General features: G+C 40.5%; 1 protein-coding gene across 3 annotated transcripts; it reads left to right on the forward strand.

The window, feature by feature from the left end:
* The first annotated feature begins 15,378 nt into the window (after positions 1–15,378).
* Positions 15,379–25,938, forward strand: LOC132306648 (ethylene-responsive transcription factor-like protein At4g13040). 3 transcript variants are annotated; one of them, XM_059804114.1, is made up of 7 exons: positions 15,379–15,652; positions 17,423–17,481; positions 17,744–17,892; positions 22,542–22,626; positions 24,355–24,535; positions 25,423–25,544; positions 25,626–25,938. In XM_059804114.1, the coding sequence occupies exons 1-7, from the start codon at positions 15,510–15,512 to the stop codon at positions 25,760–25,762; spliced, it is 876 nt and encodes a 291-aa protein (XP_059660097.1). In that variant the 5' UTR covers positions 15,379–15,509; the 3' UTR covers positions 25,763–25,938. The 3 variants fall into 3 exon arrangements, with proteins under 3 accessions (XP_059660097.1, XP_059660098.1, XP_059660099.1); XM_059804115.1 differs by having other exon boundaries at positions 15,513–15,652; positions 17,330–17,481; XM_059804116.1 differs by having other exon boundaries at positions 15,521–15,652; positions 17,373–17,481.
* Positions 25,939–26,366: the final 428 nt, after the last annotated feature.

Raw genomic sequence — 26,366 nt, forward strand, 5'->3', positions numbered from 1 at the left:
CCTTTGGCATCTGTTCTGTTTCCTCATATAAGAAATTCAAATCTCACAAAAACGATTGTCCCTGCGAAACATGTGTTCCTCGCTTTTGTACTTTCTTATGCCGCTCCTTAGGAATACCTTGTGATGACTTGAACTACAGTGTTTGCAGGGATAGGAGTAATTACTTGAAGAAATACGTTCTGAACGATATTCCTTCCTGCTCAGACCTCTTCACTTCAGACAACCTTCTAGCGCTCTCATCCCTCAGCTATACCATGAGCAGGCTTCAGATTCCATCCTTTGGCAGGAAGAAAAATACTCCCCTAGCCACTTCTGCTGCTGGGGCAACCTCCTCTCCTGCATCAGCCTCTTCCTCTGCCACCATCTCTGACACCATCCCGAGCACGGTGGCTATTGATTCTGTTGTCAGCACCCCTGCTACCAACCCGAGCGCATCTCCACAAATCACTACAGCCCCTACTACCGCTGGGGGCACTCGGGACAAAGAACGAGGCAAAAGGCCTCATCCTGACAGTGGAGTCGACCCTGAGGAGGAACCTCTTATAAGAAGGACCCGGGTCTCTGGGCCGGGTGCTCTCTTGCACCGCCCAGTCAGAGCTCCTGCCCCCTCCGGGCCTGTTGCAGCTGGTGCCTCTGCTTCTGCTTCAGCCTCCCCTTCTCTTCCCACTTTACCACCATGGGCTCCTCGGTACACCCGAACGGATGGGACGTTCGTGAAGCCGAACGAGACCATGCTAAAGGATGGCCAGACCGCCAAGGCGTATTATAGGAGCATGTGGACTCCGAAAGACCTTGAGGCGGCGAAAGGTCTATCCCAGAAGGATGTGTTCAGCCGCTTTCCCCAATCTGCCATGGAGGTGACTTTTATTTTCTAACTCATGAATCCTCTCATATTATTTGGTCTTGCCTCCGTCCGACCAGACTATCGGTTTAACCATTATTAATGTATATCTATGCAGACTTTGTTCGGAATGATGGCTATGCAGAAGCAGGTTGAAATGGGGAACGCCAGGGCTCGTAAGTTTTCTGATAGCCTGGAGGTGGCCAATAAGGAAAACGACCTTCTCGCCAGCAAGAATACCGAGGTATTGGCTCGGCTTGAAAAAACCGAACAAGAAAGAGATGTCTTGAAGAAAGAAAACGACTCTCTTCAGGATGAGAAGGATGCCCTCCAGCTTGAAAAGAGTGTCTGGCAGACTGAGTGTGATTCAATCAGAGACGAAAAGGCAGAACTCCAGCGCCTTCTGGCTGATGAACAGTCTGCTCGGATGGCTTTTGAGAAGAGAGCTCTGGACGAGCGTACTGCTCTGATTGATACCATCAGCAGAGTGAATGGTGGGATGCTGGCTCTTCATGCTCGGTTCTCAAGGGTCGGCGCTCTTAGATATGCTCAAGGATTCCGAGAAGGTTTCTCCGACCGAGTTCCGGATGAGGGACAGACCAGCTCAACTCCAGATGAGGTCGATAAGGATTTAGGGATTGACCCTCTGGGGGTCTATGTTGACCCAGAACCCACCGAAGCGGAGCACAAATTTGATGAGTGCCAGGACATTGCTTCCTCTAGGATCACTACAGCTCCTCCTACCGCTCTGCCTCTAACCGCTCCTCAATCGTCAACTGTGGTACCTCCCATAGCCACTGCTGACGTTGGCCCCCAGCAGAATGACTCTGTTATTCATCTTGATTCCCCACCTCGTGAGGGTGAGATGGCTGATGGGACCGAGGAGGCGGGTCGGCATAACCAGGAGGTTGTCGGTACTGAGGCAGCTAGCTAGGACTCCTCCGGACTCTTCCATTCCATACTTTTTTGTAACAATGTGACTTGAATATTTCATTTTTTGTAAACCCAATGCTTATTATGAATGAGATGACAGAACTCTTTTTCTCTTTTTCCTTTGTGTTGCGCTCTGTTCAAACCCATTTTCAATATATATATACCTTTTCTCTTTTTTTTTTTATATTAACTTTGTCGTGTGCTTGTTTATGGCAAGTGCTTGGCGTTCGGCTTGCGGTACCAGCTGCCACTTATCGTGCTCAAGTGCCTGGCGCTCGGCTAGAATGCCACTTGCCACTTGGCTTTTCATTTTTTAGCAAGTGTCTGGCGTTCGGCTTATGGTGCCAGCTGCCACTTATCTTGCTTAAGTGTCTGGCGCTCGGCTAGAATGCCACTTGCCACTTGGCTTTTCATTTTTTAGCAAGTGTCTGGCGTTCGGCTTATAGTGCCAGCTGCCACTTATCTTGCTTAAGTGCCTGGCGCTCGGCTAGAATGCCACTTGCCACTTGGCTTTTCATTTTTTAGCAAGTATCTGGCGTTCGGCTTATGGTGCCAGCTGCCACTTATCTTGCTTAAGTGCCTGGCGCTCGACTAGAATGCCACTTGCCACTTGGCTTTTCATTTTTTAGCAAGTGTCTGGCGTTCGGCTTACGGTGCCAGCTGCCACTTATCTTGCTTAAGTACCTGGCGCTCGGCTAAAATGCCACTTGCCACTTGGCTTTTCATTTTTTAACAAGTGTCTGGCGTTCGGCTTACGGTGCCAGCTGCCACTTATCTTGCTTAAGTGCCTGGCGCTCAGCTAGAATGCCACTTGCCACTTGGCTTTTCATTTTTTAGCAAGTGTCTGGCGTTCGGCTTACGGTGCCAGCTGCCACTTATCTTGCTTAAGTGCCTGGCGCTCGGCTAGAATGCCACTTGCCACTTGGCTTTTCATTTTTTAGCAAGTGTCTGGCGTTCGGCTTACGGTGCCAGCTGCCACTTATCTTGCTTAAGTGCCTGGCGCTCGGCTAGAATGCCACTTGCCACTTGGCTTTTCATTTTTTAGCAAGTGTCTGGCGTTCGGCTTATGGTGCCAGCTGCCACTTATCTTGCTTAAGTGCCTGGCGCTCGGCTAGAATGCCACTTGCCACTTGGCTTTTCATTTTTTAGTAAGTGTCTGGCGTTCGGCTTACGGTGCCAGCTGCCACTTATCTTGCTTAAGTGCCTGGCGCTCGGCTAGAATGCCACTTGCCACTTGGCTTTTCATTTTTTAGCAAGTGTCTGGCGTTCGGCTTATGGTGCCAGCTGCCACTTATCTTGCTTAAGTGCCTGGCGCTCGGCTAGAATGCCACTTGCCACTTGGCTTTTCATTTTTTAGCAAGTGTCTGGCGCTCGGCTTACGGTGCCAGCTGCCACTTATCTTGCTTAAGTGCCTGGCGCTCGGCTAGAATGCCACTTGCCACTTGGCTTTTCATTTTTTAGCAAGTGTCTGGCGTTCGGCTTATGGTGCCAGCTGCCACTTATCTTGCTTAAGTGCCTGGCGCTCGGCTAGAATGCCACTTGCCACTTGGCTTTTCATTTTTTAGCAAGTGTCTGGCATTCGGCTTACGGTGCCAGCTGCCACTTATCTTGCTTAAGTGCCTGGCGCTCGGCTAGAATGCCACTTTCCACTTGGCTTTTCATTTTTTAGCAAGTGTCTGGCATTCGGCTTATGGTGCCAGCTGCCACTTATCTTGCTTAAGTGCTTGGCGCTCGGCTAGAATGCCACTTGCCACTTGGCTTTTCATTTTTTAGCAAGTGTCTAGCGTTCGGCTTACGGTGCCAGCTGCCACTTATCTTGCTTAAGTGCCTGGCGCTCGGCTAGAATGCCACTTGCCACTTGGCTTTTCATTTTTTAGCAAGTGTCTGGCGTTCGGCTTATGGTGCCAGCTGCCACTTATCTTGCTTAAGTGCCTGGCGCTTGGCTAGAATGCCACTTGCCACTTGGCTTTTCATTTTTTTTTATTTTTAGCAACCCATTGAAGAGGAAAGTTATTTTTATAAATTTCAGGAATTTGCACATTCATACGTACTTGATTGACAACAAACAACACCCAATAAAGCCGAAACTTAGCTTTTATTGGTAGTACCTCTTCAGAGACGTGGCATTCCAGGGCTTGCTGACCAACCTTCCCGCACTGGTTTCTAACGTATATACTCCCTTGTCTATGACTTCTGCAATTCTGTATGGGCCTTCCCAGGGTGGCATCATTTTTTTGACTATCCCCACCTTTCTTTTCAGAACCAGATCGCCAGGGGCAAAATCTCTGTGTTTCACTCTTTTGTTGTGACTATTCGCCAATACTTGCTGGTATGATGCTAACCTGATTGCTGCAGCGTCCCTCCTTTCGTCTATCATATCGAGGTTCAATCTTAACATCTTGTCGTTCTGATCTCGACTCCATGCTAAGCTTCTGATAGTTGGGACCAAGTGCTCAACCGGTATAACCGCCTCGGTACCATATGCCATTGCAAACGGGCTCTCCCCAGTCGGCCGCCTTAGGGTGGTTCTGTAAGCCCATAGGACGTTCGGGAGCTCATCCAACCACTTCCCTTTATGGTCCTCCAGCTTCTTCTTAATGCAGGCGAAAATTATTCTGTTTGTAATTTCTGCTTGTCCATTGGCCTGAGGATGACTTATTGCAGCCAACTTCTGATTAATTCCATACTCCTCCAGCAGCTCTCTTACTTGCTTGCTGTCGAGGTTCATGCCATTATCTATGACTATTGACCTTGGAACACCGAAACGGCAGATAATATTGTTCCAAATAAATCGTCTCACATGAGTCTGAGTCACGCTAGGATATGGTTCTGCTTCCACCCACTTAGTGAAGTAATCCGTGGCCAGTAACACATACTTGTTCTGAGCTCTTGCCGTTGGCAGAGGACCGACCACATCCATCCCCCATTGCGCGAAAGGCCACGGCGAGGCCATTACGTGCAATTCCTCAGGTGGTTGGTGGATCAATGGTCCATATCGTTGGAATTTATCACACCTTCGAGAGAACTCCTCCGCATCTCTTGACATGTTCGGCCAAAAATACCCTTGTGTCATTGCTTTATGCGCTAACGACCTTCCCCCAGAATGATTGCCACACACACCTTCATGAATAGCTTGCAATACCTACTGTGACTCTGCGGGGGTGACACACTTCAAGTATGGGCCAGAGTAGGATCTTCTGTACAGCTGGTTATGCACGATGGCGTATTTTGCAGCATTCTTTTTTAGTTTCCTAGCTTCATCCCTTTGCATAGGCAAAACGCCATCTCGAATATAAGTAATGATGGGGTCAATCCAACTCGGTTCATACGGTATGACGTTGACTTGCCAAGGGTCAGAGTCCAAAGGTTCTTCGAAAATAGATGGCTGGGTCAATATTCCTATTGGAATCACCCTCGCCAATGTTTCACCAGAACTCGAAGCACTACATGCTAACCGGTCCGCATCTGCGTTCTGTTCCCTCGGTAACTGTATGAATTCAATCTTTGCAAAGTCCTTGGCTTTATGCAGAACGGCAGAACGATATGCCCCCATCGTGTCATCCTTGGTCGCGTACTCACCATTTACCTGCCGAACAATCAACTGTGAGTCACTATAAACAGTCAAACTTCTAACCTGTAGCTCTTTGACCAACTTTAACCCATTCAGCAACGCCTCGTATTCCGCTTCATTATTGGTGGCTCGGAACTCCAGTCTGAGTGCTTGACTCAAAGAAGTACCCTCTGGGGTTTGCAGTTTAACCCCAATTCCGGCCCCCATCTGGTTAGAGGAGCCATCCACATAAAGTTTCCAAGAGCCGCACCTAAGGTCTTCTTCCGTATCTTCAGAGTCACATTCTAGCAGGAAATCGGCTACCGCTTGTCCTTTGACAGCTGTTCTCGGCTCATATGTTATGTCAAATGAACTTAACTCTATGGCCCACTTTGTCATTCTACCTGAGAGTTCTGGCTTGTGCATAAGCACTCTGATTGGAAAAGTTGTTAGAACAGCTATAGGGTGGGATTCGAAATAATGCCTCAACTTTCTTTTTGCGTTTACAAGTGCAAGTATCACCCGTTCGGCCTTCGAGTATTTTCGTTCTGCCTCGGTCATTGTTTTACTGACATAAAATACCGGGTGTTGCACGCCTTCCTTGCAACGAATTAGAACGGCACTTGTCGCAACACTAGATACTCCAAGATACAAAAATAACTTTTCTTCTGGATCCGGGGCTGACAGGACTGGTGGATTCTGCATATATTCCTTCAAATGGGTCAATGCTTGTCGTTGCTCATCTTCCCAGACCTGTCTTCCATGACTCCAAATCGTGTCAAAGAACGGCTTGCAGCGGTCTGACAATTTTGAAATGAATCGACTTAATGCAGCTATTCGTCCTGTGAGGGCTTACACCTCTCTGATCGTCTTTGGCTCGGCATTCTTAATCAAAGCCTCTGCTTGAGTGGGGCTAACTTCGATGCCTCTGCGGTTGACCACGTATCCCAAGAACTGACCGGAACTCACACTAAACGAACACTTGGTTGGATTGAGCCTCATCCCATATCGCCTCAGCACATCAAATATATCTTGCAGATGTTTTAGATGATCATTCTTCTTCCTACTCTTTACCACCATATCATCAATATAGGCTTCCACAATCTTTCCTATTTGATCCTTGAAAATTTTGCTAACAAGTCTTTGATAAGTTGCTCCCGCGTTCTTTAGTCCGAAAGGCATAACTTTGTAGCAGTATGTCCCTCGCTCGGTTACAAAAGAAGTTTTTTCTTCATCTGCCGGGTCCATAGGGATCTAATTATAACCTGAATAAGCGTCCAGAAAGGTTAAGCGTTCATACCCGGTGGTAGCATCCACCATTTGATCAATCTTTGGCAGCGGGAAGCTATCCTTCGGACAGGTTTTGTTCAAATTGGTGAAATCAATGCATACTCGCCATTTCCCATTCTTCTTCTGCACGACAACGACGTTGGACAACCAATCAGGGTAGTGCACTTCTCTGATAAATCCCGCATCAAGCAGCCTATCAACTTCCTCGGCTATGATTTGGTTGCGTTCTGGAGCAAATCTTCGTTGCTTTTGTTTTACTGGTTTGAAATTGGGATTGACATTCAAGGAATGACAGGATACGGAGGGATTAATTCCAGGCATGTCTAGGTGACTCCATGCAAATACATCGGCATTGTGAGACAAGAAGTCAGCTAGCTCTTGCCGCTCTTCGCTGGTCAGTCTTATTCCTACTCTGGTAGTTCGTTCTGGGCTGGACTGATCGATCTGCACATCCAGAAGGGGCTCTTCGGTCAAGTCAACTGATTCCTCCACCCTGTTCTGCTTGGGCGGAGGTTCCTGTAATTGCTATCTGGGGCTTGTCGGTCGGACGGGCGCCTTCCCTTTCCCAGCATACTTTAGTGTGACGTAATAACACTCTTTGGCTGCAACCTGATCCCCACGAATGTCTATCACCTTATTTCCATCGGGTTTGAGGCACCTCATGACCTGATGCAAAGTTGAGGGTACTCCTTGGACTCTGTGAATCCATCCTCTTCCCATCAGGAGATTGTACGAGGGGTGAATCTCTACAACCACAAAAGTTTCCATAAGAACTCGTTCTGCAGCTTGAACTTCTACTTCCACCATTCCGACGGGCTCCACCCTCTTGCCATCGAATCCTAACAGGGGATTCCCAGTGGGCTTGAACCTCTTTGGTTTAATCTCGAGCCGATCAAATGTGTCCCTCGGCATGACATTCGCACTGCTCCCGGGATCGATCAGAACTCTGCGCACCAGGCAGTCCGCCACTGTCAAACTGACTACCAACGGGTCTTCATGGGGGATTTGAACACGCTGCAGGTCCGTCCTGTCGAACTTTATCTGTATCGATGTGATCTGCTGGTGTAGAGTATTCACACTGCTGACCCTTTTCTTCATCTGCGCCTGCTGTAGGCGCGCTCGGAGCAGCTCATCTGAATCTTCGCTGGGCTCGGGTCGACTGTGGATAGCATTGATTATACGAACTGGTTGTGAATTGTGGGAGCTTTGTTTATGGCTCCTTTTTACTTGTTCCATCGGTCGATTCTGCTCTGTCGCCGAGCCTTGAACATAACTCGCAAACTCCCCTCTAGCTATCAACATCTCCACTTGCCTTCTCAAATTCCTGCATTCATTAGTCTGATGACTGAAATCGGAATGGAAAGCACAATGTTTAGTCTGATCCTCCTGTTCGAGGGGTTGCCTAATTGGCAGTGGTGGATGAAACTTATCTTTGTTCTCCTGATATAGCCTCGCCAGAGTGACCTTCAGTGGAGTGATCAGCTCTTCCTCCCTGGACCTCTTTTCTACCTTCCAGGAGGTCTGACGCTGCGGTTGAGCCTGCTTCTGCCTAATCTTTGCCTTGGACTTTTCCTCGGTCGACACGAGCGACGCTGTCCGAGCATTGGCTGCCTCCTCTTCTTCTAGGCACACAAAGCCGTCGGCTCTTTCATTGAGTTCATCCATAGTCGTCGGCGTATTCACTACCAGACTGGTATGGAACGGAGTGCCACGTGTCATGGCTAACTTGAAGGCTTGAACCGCTGTAGAAGGGTGGCATTCGATCACCATACTCTTAGTGAGATTAAACCTGGTGAGAAAAGCCTGGAGACGTTCATCTTTGTGCTGTCTCATTGTGAATAGGCTTGAGATGTCCTTTGGCGGACGCTTGTTCCCATAGTACTGGCTTATGAACCGATCGCACAGGTCTCGGAAGCTACCAATGGAGCTCCTAGGCAAGTTCTTGAACCAGCTGAGCGCCGGTCCAACTAGGCTTGTAGGGAAACATTTGCACATTAAAGCGTCGTTTTCCGTATTCAGGGCCATCTTCAACTGGATATGGTACACATGATCGATCGGATCGGTTGTTCCGTCAAACAGAATAAATACTGGCATAGCAAACTTCCTTGGATGCGGGGCATTCAGGATCTCATCAGTGAATGGTGAATTAACCGTTCGAGCCGCGGATCGGAGTGCTTCATTCTCTCTTTGGAGCCCAGTGGTAGCTCTGTGAGCTACGGTTCTGCTCTCCAAACCGCGATGAGTGATTGTAGCCATGGAGGGCCGACAGGACGGATCAAACGACCGTTCCTCTATGAGCTCTCTTTGCCAAGGCGACGCAACTTGGCGGCGATCAACCTCTATCACCTCCTCTCGGTTGAACCTTTCCCGATGCGGATCGAAGGTCATGGCTTCGTTCTGTCTGATCTGCTCATGTCGCGGATCAACGTGAGTCGATCCTTCGTGATCCTCAACTCGACGAGCATTTGGCGGCAAATCATCCATCCTTCTTTCATCACGGTAGAGAGCTGACTGACTGTTCTCGTCCTGCTCGCCTTGATGCGCGATATTAGATTGAACACCTCCTTCTTCGGCCGGAGGTGGACGCGAAACCGCGGCATTTGCTGATGTTGCATTCCAGCTTTCAATTCTGCATTCTCTTTTTTGAGAGCCTCGATCAAGTTCATCAACTCCTCAAGCTTTGTTTGGTGGACAGCCTCCATCGAATTGGAGCTTTCACCTATCATTATTCCTGAACGGAGTAAAGGCATTAATCTCAAGTTCGCGAGTAGATCCGAGCTTCGTGAATGGGAATTTTTCAGATCTGGTTTCGAATTCTCCGAATTATGCTCACAGTTGACGAGATCTGAATTGTCCGAATTCTAAATTCGTCAGATCCTGCCACAATCGAACAACTCGTTGTTGCGTAGATCTGAAGCCACTTCTGCCAAAGCTACAGGAACTAAAATTCCTCCAGAGTAGGTCACAATCGCTCAGATCTGGATTCAACTCCCAAAGATCGAGTCTCGATCACCCGAATTGGTCTGAATCCACGCGATATTAATCATTGATCAACCAATCTTCCATGATTCCCACAGACGGCGCCAATTGAAGATACAAGAAATTCCTTCCCTCTTTCTCTCTCTAGAATTCTTGTATTTCAACCAAAAAAATATCTCCCCTCTTCTTTCCATTACTTCTCATATTTATAGATATTTACAAATGTTGATGGACTGCTGGATCTAGGCCCGTTCCTCCATAAGTCTTGGTCATCTTTGATGGGCTTATTCGCGTTCGGCCCATATGGCAGTGTCTTTCTATGGGCCTGACCCATCTGTACGGACCGAATGTCGCGTTTGCAAGTCATATCCGGCCCATGTCATCTCGGGCCTCCTCAATGAGGGCAATGCAGATGGTTAGATACATTCCATTTGTTCAATTTATTAAATATTGTAAATTGGGTTGGGGTGTGTCATTAACAATTTAAAAAGTGATGGATTAGGAGTTTTGAAAATGGGGAGCGACATACATGGCATCGCATTTCATGGCATGAATTTGTTTTATTATGATTTGAGCTTGTATTGTGTTTTTCCCCGGCACAGCATGATCCCGTTGCCTTTATTTCTATTCATTGTTTGAATTCACGGGGTTATAAGAGGTGTGTCTTAGACATCATCTACTGAGCAAATTTGTTCACCCTTTTATATTTAACATTTTTCAGTGTATGGGAAGGAAGTGGCGAATGACAATCCACCGCAAGCTTGAAGGTTGTTAGAAGACCATTTTGACTACCTTTTGTAATTAGATCCCATTTTTGCAAAGCTTTGTATAGCCTGTATAATTCTTGTAGCTTGTGGCTGTACTTATAATTTCATAATTGTTAATGTTGTAAATTTGACATAATGTTGTTACACTACTAGTAAATCATTTTGGGATCAGGTTTTAGGTATGTAAAGTTTGTGTTTCAATGGAATGGAATGTAGTATGCCCTTTTATTGTGTGTTGGAACAGGTTTGGGTGGATTGTACAGCTTCCTCATAGTCCATTTTCACTTCCATAAATTACAGCAATCTAGTAACTCATTCACAGCTCGAAAGGGCCATTTCGGCCGACCAAAATCGGCACTTCGGCAGGCCGAACTGTCCAGTAGTTTCAGCTACTATTTAGCCCACAACCGGTCAACCGGAAAGGCTACTTCGGTCGACCGGAGAAGACTTCATTTCGGCTGACCGAAGCTCATTTCGGTCGACCGAAATGAAGCTATTCTGGGCACTTTATTCTCTTTCTTATATAATCAATTCTTGAGCCTTGGAAAGTATTTTGAAGCCTCCATGCGGCATAATTAGAGCACGATGATGACCCTAAATGTGACGGATTTGACTCAGGTGACCTCGGGTTCAAGTAAGGACCCGGTTAACGGTTCGAACCTAGGGGTTCGGGTTGTCACAAATACTCGGATCAAAATGGAAGATCAGCAAAGATTGGGTTGCAATCCATCTATTTCGCCTAAGCCTCAATTTTATAACCTAGAGGACCGTAGGAGAGGAGAGGAGAAGGAAGTCATCACATAGAAAGCACACAACTTTAGAGAAAAAAACCCCAAACTCTGATGCACAGAAGACCTCAACGAAGTAAGGAATAGTAACTCTAATGAATAGGGAACCCTAACTTAAGGCAATTTTTATTGAGGTGCACCAACATGGTTTTAATTATGATGTTCCCGGGGTAAACAAGAGGTAGAAATGTTTGCCACATACACATGGTTCAATTGTTTTTGCTTCAAATCCCCTTGTTGCCAACCAGAGAAAAGAAAGGAAAAAAAGGAAGCAAGTTTCTATTTTTTTCCTCTATTCCTTTACCCAATATACTCCTCTCTTATTTTAGTGATTGGGTCTTCCATATATAGAGAAATAAGAGGTCAGTACCACTCAGAAATAGGAGTTGGGATCCTCTATTGTTACAACACCATGCCATAACAACCGAGGATCCTTGCACTAGAAACAATTGCTTGTTAAGTTGAAACTATAGAAATAGGAGGATAAATAAATTGAATTCTCACCTTCAGGGCCATACTTGAGTTTGGCTCCAATTTTATCCATTTGTAAATAAAACCAAATTGAACTCTCCCACTTTAAAACTATAGTTATATTTAGAATAAATTGCACTAACCACCTATGAGGTATTGTCAAATTACACACGACTAGAGCATTTAACATTTTTGCTTTGTACTCTTTAGAATTTTGGTTTGTATGCTCAACGACCTTCTTCTTGTCAATTGACCGTTAGATTGTCAAAAATTATTTATACTATCATTTAATTGTCTTCATATACAAACTCATGTACCAGTTATATAAATACTCATAATTGTAACTTTACCCTAATAAAAATAGTAAAATAAGTTTTGCCTCTCTATCCTCATACTTAATTTCATATCAGTAAAGTCTAAACCCTAAAATCCAACTATGCCAACCTCATCGACATCTTCCTCCCTCTTACCTTCTCAAACCCTAAAATCCAAGATATCCTTTATTTATTATTACCTAGCTAAAATCACCCATCTTACATTTCCTTCTCTAAAATCCCTACCAACTCCACCCTCCACTGCATCACTAATGCTCCGTTTGGTTGGAGGGATAGAAAAATGGATGGAAGAGATATGGGGAGAGATGGATGAGGAATCCTTAAAGAAGGGAAAATGTCTCCTCCATTTTTTGTTTGGTTGATTGGAATGGATAGTAGAAATGATGGATGTGGTGATTTTTTTTTTTTTTTTGGAAGGAAGGGAAAGAAAATTTTTATATTTGTTTACCAATATACCCTCACTTTATAAAATAATAAAAGGTAGATATTCATTTGATTTTTTTAAAAAAGGTAAAAATTGTAAATTATATATTTGTAGGTAGTTATTCACTTTCTCTCTCCTCTATTCCCCCTAAAATTGAGTGGATAGAAAAATATTAAGAAAGGCTGCATCCTTCCTTGTTTCCTCCCTTTTTTCCCTTCTCTCCAACTAATCACAAAAAGATTCATCCATCTATCTTTTCATCCATCCCTCCTCAATCATTTCCTCCAACCAAACATAGCATAAGCCACATCACAACAATCTCTGTTACAAATTTCCTTCACTGAGCCCCCATCAATTTTATCTTATGTGTGCGTGCGCGCACACACACATATATAATGTGTTTATTTTTATTTTTATCAAAGAATCTTTGATAGGGAAAGGAGATATTAGAGACAAATGGGGTGATGAGAGAACAAATAAGAAGATGGCAGTGCTCGGAAGCGCATAGTTATGGGGGATATAGATTTGGGGAATTTGAGATCTAAAATGCCGCGAGTTTAGGGCTTGGGTTTTAGAGTTGAATAGGCCATTAAGGAGGGAAAAAAAGATAAATAGAGAGGTAGGGTTGTTGTGGTGGTGATGACGACGGGAGGAGGTGGTAGTGTGAGTAGATGGTGGTGGGAGGAGGTTAAACTGGGGCGGGGGCGGGGGCGGGGTTGGTGGTGTGGGGGGGGGGGGGGGGAGGCGGTGGGGATGGGAAGAAATGGATTAGAAATAGAGAAACATGTATAGAAGGAAAAAAGGAAAGGATAGACGAAATTCGTACGTTGGCTAAGAGGGTAATATAGTATTTACATAAAATGGGGGTAATATAGTCATTTGCTTTAACATGATTTCTTAACAAATAAGGGTGGTATAGAGATTTTATAATATTACTTAACGTTAGTAGTTTACTAACGAACTTAGGGGAGGCCAGAGTAGGAACTATGAGATCGACCCAAGGATGCCTAACATATCTTCTGCTGGGGTTAGGTGTCTGATGGTACCTTATGTTAGAGCCCCTATTGGTTTAAGTTTTAACCAACAACTTGATGCTTACCTCAGTGTGCGAATTTCGTACTTGCACTATCAATTGACAAGATCGAACTTATTTAATCTAATTATGTTTCTAGATAGTTTTCATGAATAAAACAAAAATGAACCCTCGAAAGTGTGAGTTTTGTTGGTGCAATACCTTACTTTGACATAACATAGGTCGTCCTATTTATAGAGTTTGCTGAGGAAGATCAACCACAGGATTAGATGATATTTTTCTGAATGGTTGAATATGTGTAATTTGATAATAACTCAGGGTTTGTCGCCGTCCATGGTGGTTTCCAGGTCGTGCTTTAGCGACTTGGTTATGCGTGAAGAAGTCAGGGACCAAATTTTTACTTAAAATTGATGGATAATTTCAGTGATGAACATAAAGAAAATAATTAGATGCCGAAATATCATCGGTAATACTAGATTTGAGCAGAAAAGTCATGATCGCTGCCGACAACAAAATTGAAGAGGTGATATTGGGATTGGGGGTGGAGGTGAAGGTTGGGCAATTTTGGACTAGAGTTTGTTAAGGCATGAAGAATGATCGAGATGGAAGCCATTGAAGTGAGTAGTGGATTAGGTGTTGGGGCTTTTGATAAAGTGATGGTTAGGGTTTGATGAGTCTGTTTGAGAGAGAGAGGTGAGAGTTTGAGAGAGAGAGAGAGGGGGGGAGGTGAAGAAAACATAACTTAAAAAGGTAATTTTGTAATTTTAATAAAATAATTTTTAGTTTTTAATTTAACATTAAATAGTAAGGTCAATTTTGTCATTTTACATCTCGATTAACAGTTCGGATAAGGATATTGGGGGCAATGTGATCACTTTTTATAGTGTGGGAATTTTTTGAAATAGGTTTGACATTTATGATTAAAATTTAAAAGTAATGTGAATTTTATAGAATTGGCCCTTTAAATTAAAATGGAAAATAGCAAACAACATGGCAATATTAAGGGCATTACAATAAATCAATAAAGTACATGAAACCTAGACTGCCAGGCCATGTTTGGTGTGAGTGAATGGAAACAAATGAAGTGGGAATGGAATGCTTTTGTTTCTATTCTTTAGTTTGATAAGTAACTTTAAAATTGGAATGATGATTCTTGCCCATTCTCCGAGAATGGTGATTCCCACTAATTCATTCCACTTTCCAATTAAAGAAATGATCATTCCATTCCCACTTTAAATAAATAAATAAATAAAACATTTAATGAAATGTCGGCTACACACATATATATACATACATACATATATATATGTTTTACAAAAATATGATATTTTTTTGTGTAACTCAACATGGGAATGAGAATGGTCATTCCATTCCCATTCCATTCTTTAATTCATTCCATTCCCACTTTATTTCATTCAACCACACCAAACTAGCCGACTAGGGTTTGTTGAGGCATGAACGACTGAGATGGATGGCATTGAAGTGAGTAGTGGATAAGGTGTTGGGGTTTTTGATAAGGTGACGATTAGGGTTTGATGAGTCTGTTTGAGAGAGAGGGGTGAGAGTTTGAGAGAGAGAGGGGGGGAGGTGAAGAAGACATAACTCAAAAGGGTAATTTTGTAATTTTAATAAAATAATTTTTAGTTTTTAATTTAACATTAAATAGTAAGGTTAATTTTGTTATTTTACATCCCGATTAACGGTTCAGATAAGGATGTTGGGGGTAATGTGATCATTTTTTATAGTGTGGGAATTTTTTATAATCAAAATTTAAAAGTAATGGGAATTTTATGGAATTAACCCTTTAAATTAAAGTGGAAAATAACAAACAATATGGCAATATTAAGGGCATTACAGTAAATCAATAAAGTACAAGAAACCTAGACTGCTAGATCATTTGTGGTGCTTGTAAACATTGACAAGGGTATTATTGTACTTCCAAACTAAGCTAAAGTACGCAGAAGCATACGTTCCGTTCTCTCATTCAACCAACCTCTGTTTCTCTCTCTACACCCATTACCACCACCGCCACCTCTCTCTCTCTCTCTCTCCAAACAAGGCATAATGAGAGGAAAATAAAACAGACGGTGGTTGATGCATGAACAAATTAAGAATCTTCCTTTCTCTCTGTACCCTCTCACCACCCTCGCTTTCTAATCCATTGACCATCCGACAGATTTGCCTTTTTGGTTCTTCTTGGTCTTTACGCTCCAACAACCACCTCCTTGCCTCTCCGGACAGGTACGAACACAGCCACTTCTTGTTTATAATGGGCTTGTTTTGCTTCTCTGTTTGAGTCTCTGTGAAGGGTATGTGCTCTGCTTTGCTAATTGCTACTTAGTTTGTGGTTTATATATGGGCATTGGCTTTGATGGTGAACTCATACATACATACAACTGTTAAATCTAATGTTGGGTTTGTGTTGATTACTGTGGTTTTGCTTGGAAAAGATGTGTATTTGACTTTGTTTTGATTTTGGGTTAGTTCTCTCTATCTCTCCATAAAAGGTGGTAGGTTGGTGGGTTGACTTATCTTCCAAGGAGAGAGAATTGGGAATTCTTTTAAAGTAAGGGCTTTGGGCTTTTTTGTTGTTTTGTTTGAATTCTAATTTTGCTTATCATGATGGGTTTTTGGGATTACTCTATGCAGATTATAGATAATATATCAATCATCGATGGCATATCATTATCAAGCTAGATATCAACTTCACATTTTGAGTAAAATATAGTGGGGGTACTTGCAACCACAAATGATTGAATGTACTTCTTTCATGAAAATTCACAGTTGGTGTAATTGGAACTTATTGCATGAAATTTCTGAGCGCTTTTTCTTAATTTCGTCATTTTACGATTAATTGTTCTTACATAAGCGTCATTTGTGTCTTATTTACTTTTGTTAAACTGCATATATATAATCTAAGCTGCAAATTAACAAGTTTTTAGCTGCATTTAGCTTGAAATCTAGCTAGAAGTAGAAGTTTTGAATTGCATTTGTTTGATGGTCTCTCTTTTGCGTCTTAGATGATATTAGGTGGTGGCATTTGGAGTTCAAAATTTTCTCTTTGGATAGGCTCTTTAGTTCCCTAGCTAGATCAAATCTGATTGTTTCGTGAAATTAAAGGGTACATGTTATATTAGAGAAGCTTAAGAATCAAGTGCATTTAAGGAGAAAATAGGACTAAAGCTAAATATATGGAATGTGTATTTAGCAAAATTAAGAATACTAATGGTACTGCAGTGAAGATATAAGGTTAAGAGATGTCAATGGTGAAAAGTTCCCCTACCCAGTCTTGATTATTGGTAGGGAGAATGAAATTGGGAATGAATACAAATGGTACTACAGTGAAGATATAAGGTTAAGAGATGTCAATGGTGAAAAGTTACCCTACCTAGTCTTGATTATTGGTAGGGAGAATGAAATTGGGAATGAATGGAGAATTAAACAAAATAGGTATTAGGCCAATCATGTTTTATGGGATAGAATGTTGGATGGTTGATGAAATGAGTGTCATGTCATGTAATGTAGATGTTGAGAAGGACGTGTAATGAGATGAGAAAGGATAAAATGAACACAGTTTTGAAATAGTAGAAGTAGCGCCTGTCGGATATAAAATGAGAGAGTTGAGAGAATGTTCTGTAGCAGGTTGTTTAGTGACTTTTTCATGCATAGATTCTTCTTATTCCAACTTACTTAGTGTTCCATGTAACGTTGAAATATCATCTTGCTTACCGTCCCCTGATACTGTTTCCAATAACTTTGTGGCATCATTTTGTTATTCTTTTAACATTAGTTTTCAGTAGGTTGTCAATATTAGAAAGTGGTAACTGTCTTCACAATAGTTTCAAGTGTCGCTTAGATAATGTTTATTCTTTTAGTTATTTTATTTTTTTGCTATTTATTCTATCAACTTTGTGACAGTCTGACACTTGCTTTCGGATGCACCTCTGTTATAACTGGCCAGCTTTTCATTATATTCTAAGGCTATCAACTGAACAATTGTGCTATTCGTAGAAAATTGGAAGCATCAATGGTGAGCATACGAAGGCGCAAACTCTTAGGACTTTGCTCGGGTATGTGCAAGTTAAAAAAATTGCTTTAGTTAGACAAAGTGCTTCATTTAAATGGGCATAACATTGTTCGTTTATTATTTTGCGTAGACGTTCTTGGACGATTTTGTGCATCACATATCATGTTCTTCTTGTTTGTCAACTACTGTTACGTTTTCATCTCCCTTAATAAATCACAACTTTAGTGATAGAGAACCTAATGTGTTAAATCTGCCATTGTGCTCAAAGCAACTAAAATTCACCATATTTCGTCTGGCCTTTGTAGGGCGAAATTCTTTCTTGGCTCCACTTTCTAGGTTCTTTGACTATGCAAATGCTCTTGAAAATCCGGTTCAAAACACAAAACCAGTTTTTGTTCACCAGCCAAAGAGTGTGCATCCTGTGCCTTCAGTTGATGCTGACCAACCAAAGGAGGTATGTGCAGATTTTCTGTGCAGTTCTTTATTTATTTATTTAATTATTTTTATCTACTTCCTTTGTCTAGACAATCTATTATGTCAACAATTGACGTGCATAAGATGCAGTAACCTTATCTTTGAAGTGTTTGCTAACTTCTTCTCTGTCTGCCACTGGGTGCTGCACTCTATTGGACTGTATTGAGGGGTTATGGGCAGTCTTGAAGATTGAACTTCACCAATATGTTTAACATTAAGTTATTAACTATGGTAGTGTAATATGAAGACGCCAAGCCACCAATTGTGTTGTGGTAGTTATTGAAAACTAGAAGTAGGTCAATATTTGAAAATGTAGTTGTTCCTTATTGACCTCCATTCAGTGACATAGCCTTTGTAGTAAAATGATTAAGTGCTAATATGGCATCTAAATGGAAGGGGTGTAGTTAGGGGTTCCATCCAGCCTTTGGTAGAAAATATCTATCAAGAAGAAGAAAACAAAAAATACCTATCAAGAAAATTTGAATCTCCAAAAATGAAGAAAAGGGAAGAAAGAGTATATAATGGGCAGATTGAAATGCTATTAAGGACCCACTGTGCTTTATTCAAAATGCTCCGCAATGCACTGGCCAACCCCATCCTTGTGGGATAAAGTCAAGGATGATGATGATGATGATGGTTTACACTGTTCGCAACACGGACTGAAGCTAGGGAACTTAATATATAGATGCCTAAGTGATCAGTTGATACTTACAAAGAGATGAGCTGCGGAGAGCTTACAGAGTTTATAGGGTTGCAATTGAGAAAATGGAGATGCATTAGGGGCAGAAATGGTATATAATTTTGTGCTCTATCACTGGGACTGAGCAAGGAAGCAGCAGAAACCTTTGAGCGCTAAATAGAACAAACTTATTCAGCATGTGGTACATAGTCTACAGACCCATTTATGAAGTTTGATGGATTTGAGACACTTATCTCAGCAGCTAATGTGAAGGTGCAAGGGGAAGCCAACAGAGGAAATTTTGTTGGTTCAAATTCTGTCTAGAACTTTGAGGGAAAATGCACAAGAGTATGAGATTGACTTGGTAGGATGCCATATCCGCTAAAGTTGGCTCAATATGATTACTGTAAAACAATTTATGAAAAAAAAAAAAATAAGAGAAGATTACTGTAAAACAAAAATTTCTCAATCCTTTTCTTTAACAAAAATCTGGTAAATGACAGGGATTATCTATTTATCCAAAATTCCGGTAAAGTGTTTCACCCAAGTCACACACAGTGGGAGTGAAAGTGCGAGAGCATCAAAGCCTAAATATTTTGAGAGCGGAAGCGTCTTGAGAGCGTCTATATATTAGGTTTATATTTAAATATTTTATGTTATAATTTTTGGTTATTTATTTAGATTTATATGTAAATATATTCATTGATTAATTATTCCATCAATAGTATATGTAATAACAATTAGCTGACTTTTTCGAAAAGAAATATGTGGCTTAGTGGTGGGTTATTTTTTATATTCTTCAATATGCTGTCTTTTCAATCTTTTGAACCTTCAGCTTCTTAGGGCCATTTTTCCAAACATATATATCTATTATATAGTAGTATAAGACTATAAGTGTGTCATACAGCTGGATATTTATTATATGGTCGTATATGCCATACAGTAGCTGGGACGCACTTGGAATGTAAGTGAATAACGTGTGAGAAGTGAATTCGTGTGGAACGGCGTACTCAAAATGCAAATTCACGAATCGAAAAAATTGAATTTGCGAATTTCGGATGAATCCGCTCTCAAAGTGCAAATACATGTGCGGAACTTGAAAGTGGGTCCTCCTCTCGTGAATTGTGTGACAAAGTGTTGCACTCATTGTCTCTCTTTTCCATTTTGGGATGGTTGATGCATATTGGGAATGATCTTAAAAAGTTGAAGAGTGGTAAAGTGGAAGAGAGCTATGTTACATAGGCTTGGGGTATGTTTGTCTAGTGTGGATATTTGTTGAATTTTCGTTTTTGTCAAATTGAAGTTCCAAATGTAAGGACACAAGATGGCGAAGCACTAATATATATTTTTTTATAATTCTATTATTTTCTAGAGTAAAATGGTATTTTTATGTAACATTATAAATATAACATAATAAGAGGGTATGCATATGGAAATCCACTCGACTCAATTCACTAACAAGACAGGTAACAAATTGAAATAACAGATTCATCTCATATATCAAAATATGTCAAAATAAAAAAATTTCTCTTTTTATTTTAAGTCCAATATTTGTTGGAATTACTCTATATTCAGATAGATCAAATCCACATTTCTTCTTTTGTGCTCCTTAATAACCAAACAATTGAATTGCTTATAATGATAACTATCCAATTTTTGTCTTCTTTTGCTACTCATTTTTTATCATCACAAAATATTCATACATTTTATTCTTTTGCTGGACTATGGGTGATTTGTTTTTGAAATAGTTGATATTTTGATAGAATGATAGAAAAGGAATTCTTTGGTCTCAAAAGCTGAATAATATTCATTCCTTGAAGTGGTTCTTTTGGGCGTTCTTCAGACATTTTATTCTATTCCAATCGTAAGTTTAACTTTCAGATATGTTTCCGATGCTCATGTTTGATTAGTCATGTAGGCCACATATTCCATACTCATATTTGAGTTTCTCGTGTCCGCTAAGGTACTTCACTCATATAGAACAGTGACAATAGTCCATGTAATATTGGAAGAGGAGGGAGCTGCTTCAGGAGGTTTTCTGTGCATCATTCTTTGTTTGATACTCAATGTGCTCTTAGCTTGTTTTCACTGCTCTTTGCATAAATGTAGGTAGGCAAGATCCTTGTATTCTTAATTCAACTCAGTCAATGTTCCTAATATATCATCACATAGAAACTTTGATGTGTTTATCTTGTTAATAGGATATGTAAGTTTATAGGTAGGAACTCTTTTTCAACATTATGTGATAAGTCTTTGATGTATTAGCACAATCAGTACACCTTATTGTTAATAAGTCCTTACGATGGCTTCATATGTGAAGATGTTCTTAACCCTTAAATTCTTGTTTTTCTTTGATGGAAGATCCGTGATATATTATTTTGACACTTTTCACCTCTAGTTCAATGGAATGATTTCACTTATATTTGTTGTCAGTTATTAAAATTGATTTCTGTTGATTATGCTGAGGATGAATTTGAAGAGAATCTAGTACAGAAAAACGACACACAGACATGCATATATTGTATACGTGTCTGCAACTATATGCGCAAGTGACAAAAAAAAGGACCACCAAGGGCTAGAACCTAGTTGTACTTTCTCATTTTCCAATGTAGAAGGTCGAGGGTTGAGTCCCCATAGGGGTAAAGTGGGTGTGTGAGTTTCAAATATAAAAAAAGGGAAAAAAATAATGAGGACAAAATTTGCTTTATTTTCTGTGTGGAAGGAATTATAAGGTAGAAACTTTCTGTGTTCAGAAGGGTAAACCGTTTGAGGAGGTGGACCTTTTGATCTGCCACCTTCACTAGTTCTTTGAGTCCCTTCTGAGTTGGAAGTAGTAAATATATTGCAGCTCTTGAAGCACGCCTTCTGAATGTACATAAAACTAATGGGATGAGGAATGTGTATTAGCGTGCATTTACTTACAAACTTGGTCTTGGTCAACAGTTAAAGACTAATGGGATGTGATGTTCAGGGGAAAAAAAACGTATCAACTGCGAAACATTAAAAAGACAGTTGCAAATAGGAAGTAGTTAGTTGTGTCCTTTAATGATACTTCATAGTTCGTTTATGGAAGTGTTTTCAAGTGAGAATAAAATTGTGTTCTTTAAAATGTTTTTATATATAATCATTTGAGTGAAAAAGAAAACTTCACTCAACTGGTTTTGAAATATACAAAATCTCTATAATAATGAAATCGTGTTGTTGCATTATATATCACATAAATTTATCCCTTTCATATCCATTGCATTTGAAGTTAGTTTATTTTGAAATAGACTTTGTTTGATAATTTTGAATGGTTAATTAATTTTGATTGGTATCAAGTTTTTAAGGTATCAAATAGGAGATATTTTTCAAGACGGCATAATTTGGTAGTGCTTTGCAGAATTTAGGCAGGAGAAAGAAAATATAACCAATAAAGAAACTAAGATTGCTGAGATATTTTTTTGCACTCTTCACATCTAATTCCCCACTCCAGTAAGGACTGGAACAACCAGATAAGACTGCTCATTCCTCTTCTTCTTCTTCTTTTTCTTTAATTTATTATTATTTTTTCTCTTTTCTTGTATTTTCTCATGAATGGAACAAGGGGTTCCCAATGTCGATCTGGTTGTACTATAATATTTGTGTCATCCAACTCATATGTGCACGTGCAAATTTTGGTATATGACGAGTCTGTTGAAAGTTGACCCTGGCAGACATCTAGTGATGTATTTGTTTTTTTTATGATTGGATAAATAACTTATATTTGTAGATTTCTAAACTGTCATATTGTGATTTCAATGGTTTGTAGTAATTTACGTTCTGATAAGCACATATACATGTTAGATTGTTAACATATGAAGTTTCGGCGCACTGTTATTGTTTTATGATTTGAAAGATTGCCTATGAGGTGTTATTCGTTTCACCTTGTAATGAAAGCTTATTTTAATGTTAAAAATGTTGTTTCCCAGAAAACTATCTCAAAAGTAGTTCCTGGATCATCAATTGTATCTGGTTCTAGCTCATCAAAAGAGCAGCAGAATCAACTGTTTCCAGGTTTGTCTTTTCATTTTCACGTGTATGCATGTAAGTTACTATTGACCTAGTGGATTCATTGTTATCTATCATGAACCTTTACAAAGGTCCTCGATATTTACATTTCTTGTTGAATTATTTCTTGATAATCGTGCCATTAAAAGAAAAATACTTGATCCTCATAAACTATCATAGTTCTTGATAATGACATGGTATTTCTTGATAACTATGTCATTATATCTATCATAGTTCTTGTTGAATTATTTTGTCCTTAAAATATCTTAAACTGGTACTTGTGCCATGAGGATAAACATTCCTAGACATTCTGTAGCTGGGAGTTTCAGTGGATGAGCAGTTTGACTATTTCTAGCCAGGCCCGGCTGGAGCCCCAGCTAACAGGATGCATTAATATTTGCCCTAAATTTTTTTATTCATCTAATATTCTTAGGCCCCAACCAATAGTGGTCCCTGCAATTTAATTTTATCCTGTATTCATTTCCATCTAACGGATAACTGGTATTGGAAATGAAAAATTTTCTCCACTTTCCCACCTTTTGTATTGAAACTCTTAATTTTTTTCCTTTTCTCTGCTCATGTTTTTTTTTTTTTTTTTTTTTTTTTTTTCTCTCTCCTCTCCTCACTAAAGACTTTCTTTTTTCTTTTTTTTTTCCCCCCTCCTCTCATTATCACAGCAACCAAGGATTTTATTAAATTTGGGCCCAAACCAATAACATGTATTAATAGTGGCCCTAAAATTTAATTCATCTTATATTCATTCATATGCAACGGATTGTTATTTATTTATTATTTTTCCTTGGCAAGGAACTCACACCCCCATTTGCCCCTATGGGGACATGAATCCTCCCTCACATCTCATTTTGAGAGGTAGAGGAGATACTACTAGGCTACAACGCCTTTCCTACCATTTCTAATTGTTAATGGAATGTGATAAAACTTTTCATCTACTCCTAGTTTTTCTCCACTTGGTGGTCCTGTGAATTTTTTTTTTTTTTTCACTTTCCCACCTTTTGTAGAAACTTTTAATTTTTTTCCTTTTCTCTGCTCACGTTTTATTTATTTTTCTCTCTCCTCTCCTCTCCTCACTAAAGACTGTTTCTTTCCCCCTCCCCTCGTCATCACAGCAGCCAAGGATTTTATTAAATTTGGGCCCAAAGCAATTAGTTTTAGCCAGTTGTACATGCTCCATCTCCATTTGTAACTCCTGATATCAGCTCAGGGAGCAGACCTAATTTAATTCCTTTTGAAAATTCCCAAATGTTAAATGCTCGTTTTTAACAGGTTTAAAAAACAGATGCCATTTTATTTCTGGAATATCTTAATTCTGTATCATAATGGCATTGCAAGACTTTCATCCTACTCCATTTGTATTCATGACTTCATGTAGGCCTATGTTTATTTATGGAACTCCACAGGCCATTGCTTGGTGCATTGGTAAAATGCTTGTGTTGTCAAGCATGAGAAAGTGGGTTGAATTCTGAGAACAGCCACTTTGTGCAAAAAATGCCGAAGTTTATGTCTGCATCCAATCCACCCCTATCAACACCTTCAATTATCATGAGAAATGACCCCTTTTGTTTATGGAATCCCCTCAGTTTTACAGTAGAACTATTTTTATGTTAAAACGCACCCCTTCCACACCCCCCCCCCCCCCCCCCCCCCCCCCCCACGTGTTCACACCTGTGCTTTCTATGTTGCCTTTCTGTTTACACTGACTCATGTTTTCTGCAGTGCAAGAAGTTAAACGTAGAAAGCGACACAGGAGGAAGCATTTTGAAAACCAAGAACAGTGTGTAATGAGAGGTGTCTATTTCAAGAATATGAAATGGCAGGCAGCAATAAAAGTTGACAAGAAACAAATTCACTTGGGTACTGTTGGCTCTCAAGAAGAGGCTGCTCATTTGTATGACAGGTATAAATCTGAGTTTCACCTTGCTTGGTACCATAATTTGTTAGAAAAAGGACCATAGTTTAACGGAGTTTGATAGAACCATAACTTCTGCTCTCCCCATCTTAAGGTGCCCTTCATATGCGGCTATAAAAGATTTAAAACACATGAATACTTAAGTTGGAAAGTAGTTAATGCCACTTAACTAACACCATCTCTACAATTAAGGTGAATTTCTATGCTAGTAGGTTATACTCGATGTAAAGGATATGAAAAGAAGAATAGGAATTGAAGGGACTCGAAATGGGAAGAAAATGTCAAGAAAAATGAGATTCACAGAGGCCACATGCAAAAAACTTGTAGAGTGGTTGACTGCGTGAGAAAATTGCACTTTACGGTGATGGAATAAACTTCATTGCTCTCTCCATGAGGAACAAAAACTCGAAAGTATTTGAAAACTGTAGATGACTGGTAACAGTAATCAATTAAACAAAGAAGATATGATTGGATTAGATTAGGAATTTTGTAGGTTTTGGTTTATAAGAAAGTTATAGACCAAAGAGTTTTAGAATATCCATAGCAAAGCAGAGGGCTACTCAAACTTCAACGTGTCTTTTTCAATAGTGAAAAATTCATAATGCATCCAGTCTATTTTGAGGCTTCTGTCAAAGTATTTCCCAGAACTTGCTGGGAGATAGTTTTCAGTGTCTTGGTTGGTCCTAATTGTCACAGTTGTGGAGATTCCTCTCCCTACCCGAATTGTGGAATTTCGTAATTTCTGCTATCTCACATATGCTTAATTCAGTCACACATTTGTCTATCTTTAGCATATTCAAATATGTTATTGTGGCGTGGGTATTGCGTAAAATAATATGCTTGAAAACTCATCTTCCCCTTTTCTATATTTGTAGGGCTGCTTTTATGTGTGGGAGGGAACCCAACTTCGAACTGTCAGAGGAAGAGAAGCAAGAACTCAGGAAATTCAACTGGGAAGAATTCCTAGCAATGACTCGTTATGCTATTACTAGCAAAAGTAAAGTTTCTATTTCTTACCCGATCAATTTATGTTGTTATCTTATGGTCTTTTAATAACAATTGTATGTGATATATTCAGAGCATCAGAGAAGAAGCAGGGAAGGTTCACGAAGAAAGTATGAGTTTCCAACTCGGAACAGTGAGTGGGAGGGTGAGCAAGAAATCAATGGCTTCTCAGCCTCGGAAGATGTAGAGCCAGACATTTCAGTCTCTTGAAATTTTTTCTCTTAGGGACAAGGCTGAATAACCTGGTTCTAATAGTTGCGTCAGCTTTCGCCCTCATTGTTCTTTCCGGTGTATAAAGGCCCCTATTAGGGCAGATCAAGGTTAAACTTATGTCTGTTAGTAGTGTATTGGTGACTCTAATTCAATAAATAGTAAAGTTCTACGCATGCCTTAATTTCCATCTTCTCAAAGGTATAGATTCGCCTTTTGCCAAAGCAGATGCTCAAAATTTTTTCTCAAACAAATCATATGCTGCAGTTGTTCTGCATAGATGCACGGGAACGTAGAATCTGAAGGGGTAAGTTGATGAGCCTAAATTAATCTACTAGTCACTTTGCGAATTCCTTGGTTCATCAAATTTTCAGTAACACCTACATTTTTGTTATCAACTTTATTCTTGCTTTGAAATTGTACATCTGGAATCTTGTAGTCTGCAATTGCTGAGAGTACCAATCCTCAGTCTTTATGAGCCAAGGATGTGGTATTTCCTTATCTTGTTTTCCTTGTTGGTCTCAGAATAATGGTTGGATTGGTTCCATGGTTTTGAATTTCCAGGAACTTACTGAACTGTTTCACACTTGGGACTTCAGCCCTC

The sequence above is a fragment of the Cornus florida genome, unplaced genomic scaffold (assembly GCF_030987335.1).
Source record: "Cornus florida cultivar Cherokee Brave unplaced genomic scaffold, ASM3098733v1 CherokeeBrave_3.0.0_Hap2_Chr05, whole genome shotgun sequence".
NCBI classification, from domain to species: domain Eukaryota; kingdom Viridiplantae; phylum Streptophyta; class Magnoliopsida; order Cornales; family Cornaceae; genus Cornus; species Cornus florida.

What these genes read in the sequence shown, in the direction of transcription:
- LOC132306648 (XM_059804114.1), top strand. Translation starts at nt 15,510, where the DNA reads ATGAACAAATTAAGAATCTTCCTTTCTCTCTGTACCCTCTCACCACCC. An exon ending in ATGCTGACCAACCAAAGGAG is followed by an intron (nt 17,893 to 22,541) that starts GTATGTGCAGAT and finishes GTTGTTTCCCAG; the next exon opens with AAAACTATCTCAAAAGTAGT. An exon ending in TTATGCTATTACTAGCAAAA is followed by an intron (nt 25,545 to 25,625) that starts GTAAAGTTTCTA and finishes TGATATATTCAG; the next exon opens with AGCATCAGAGAAGAAGCAGG.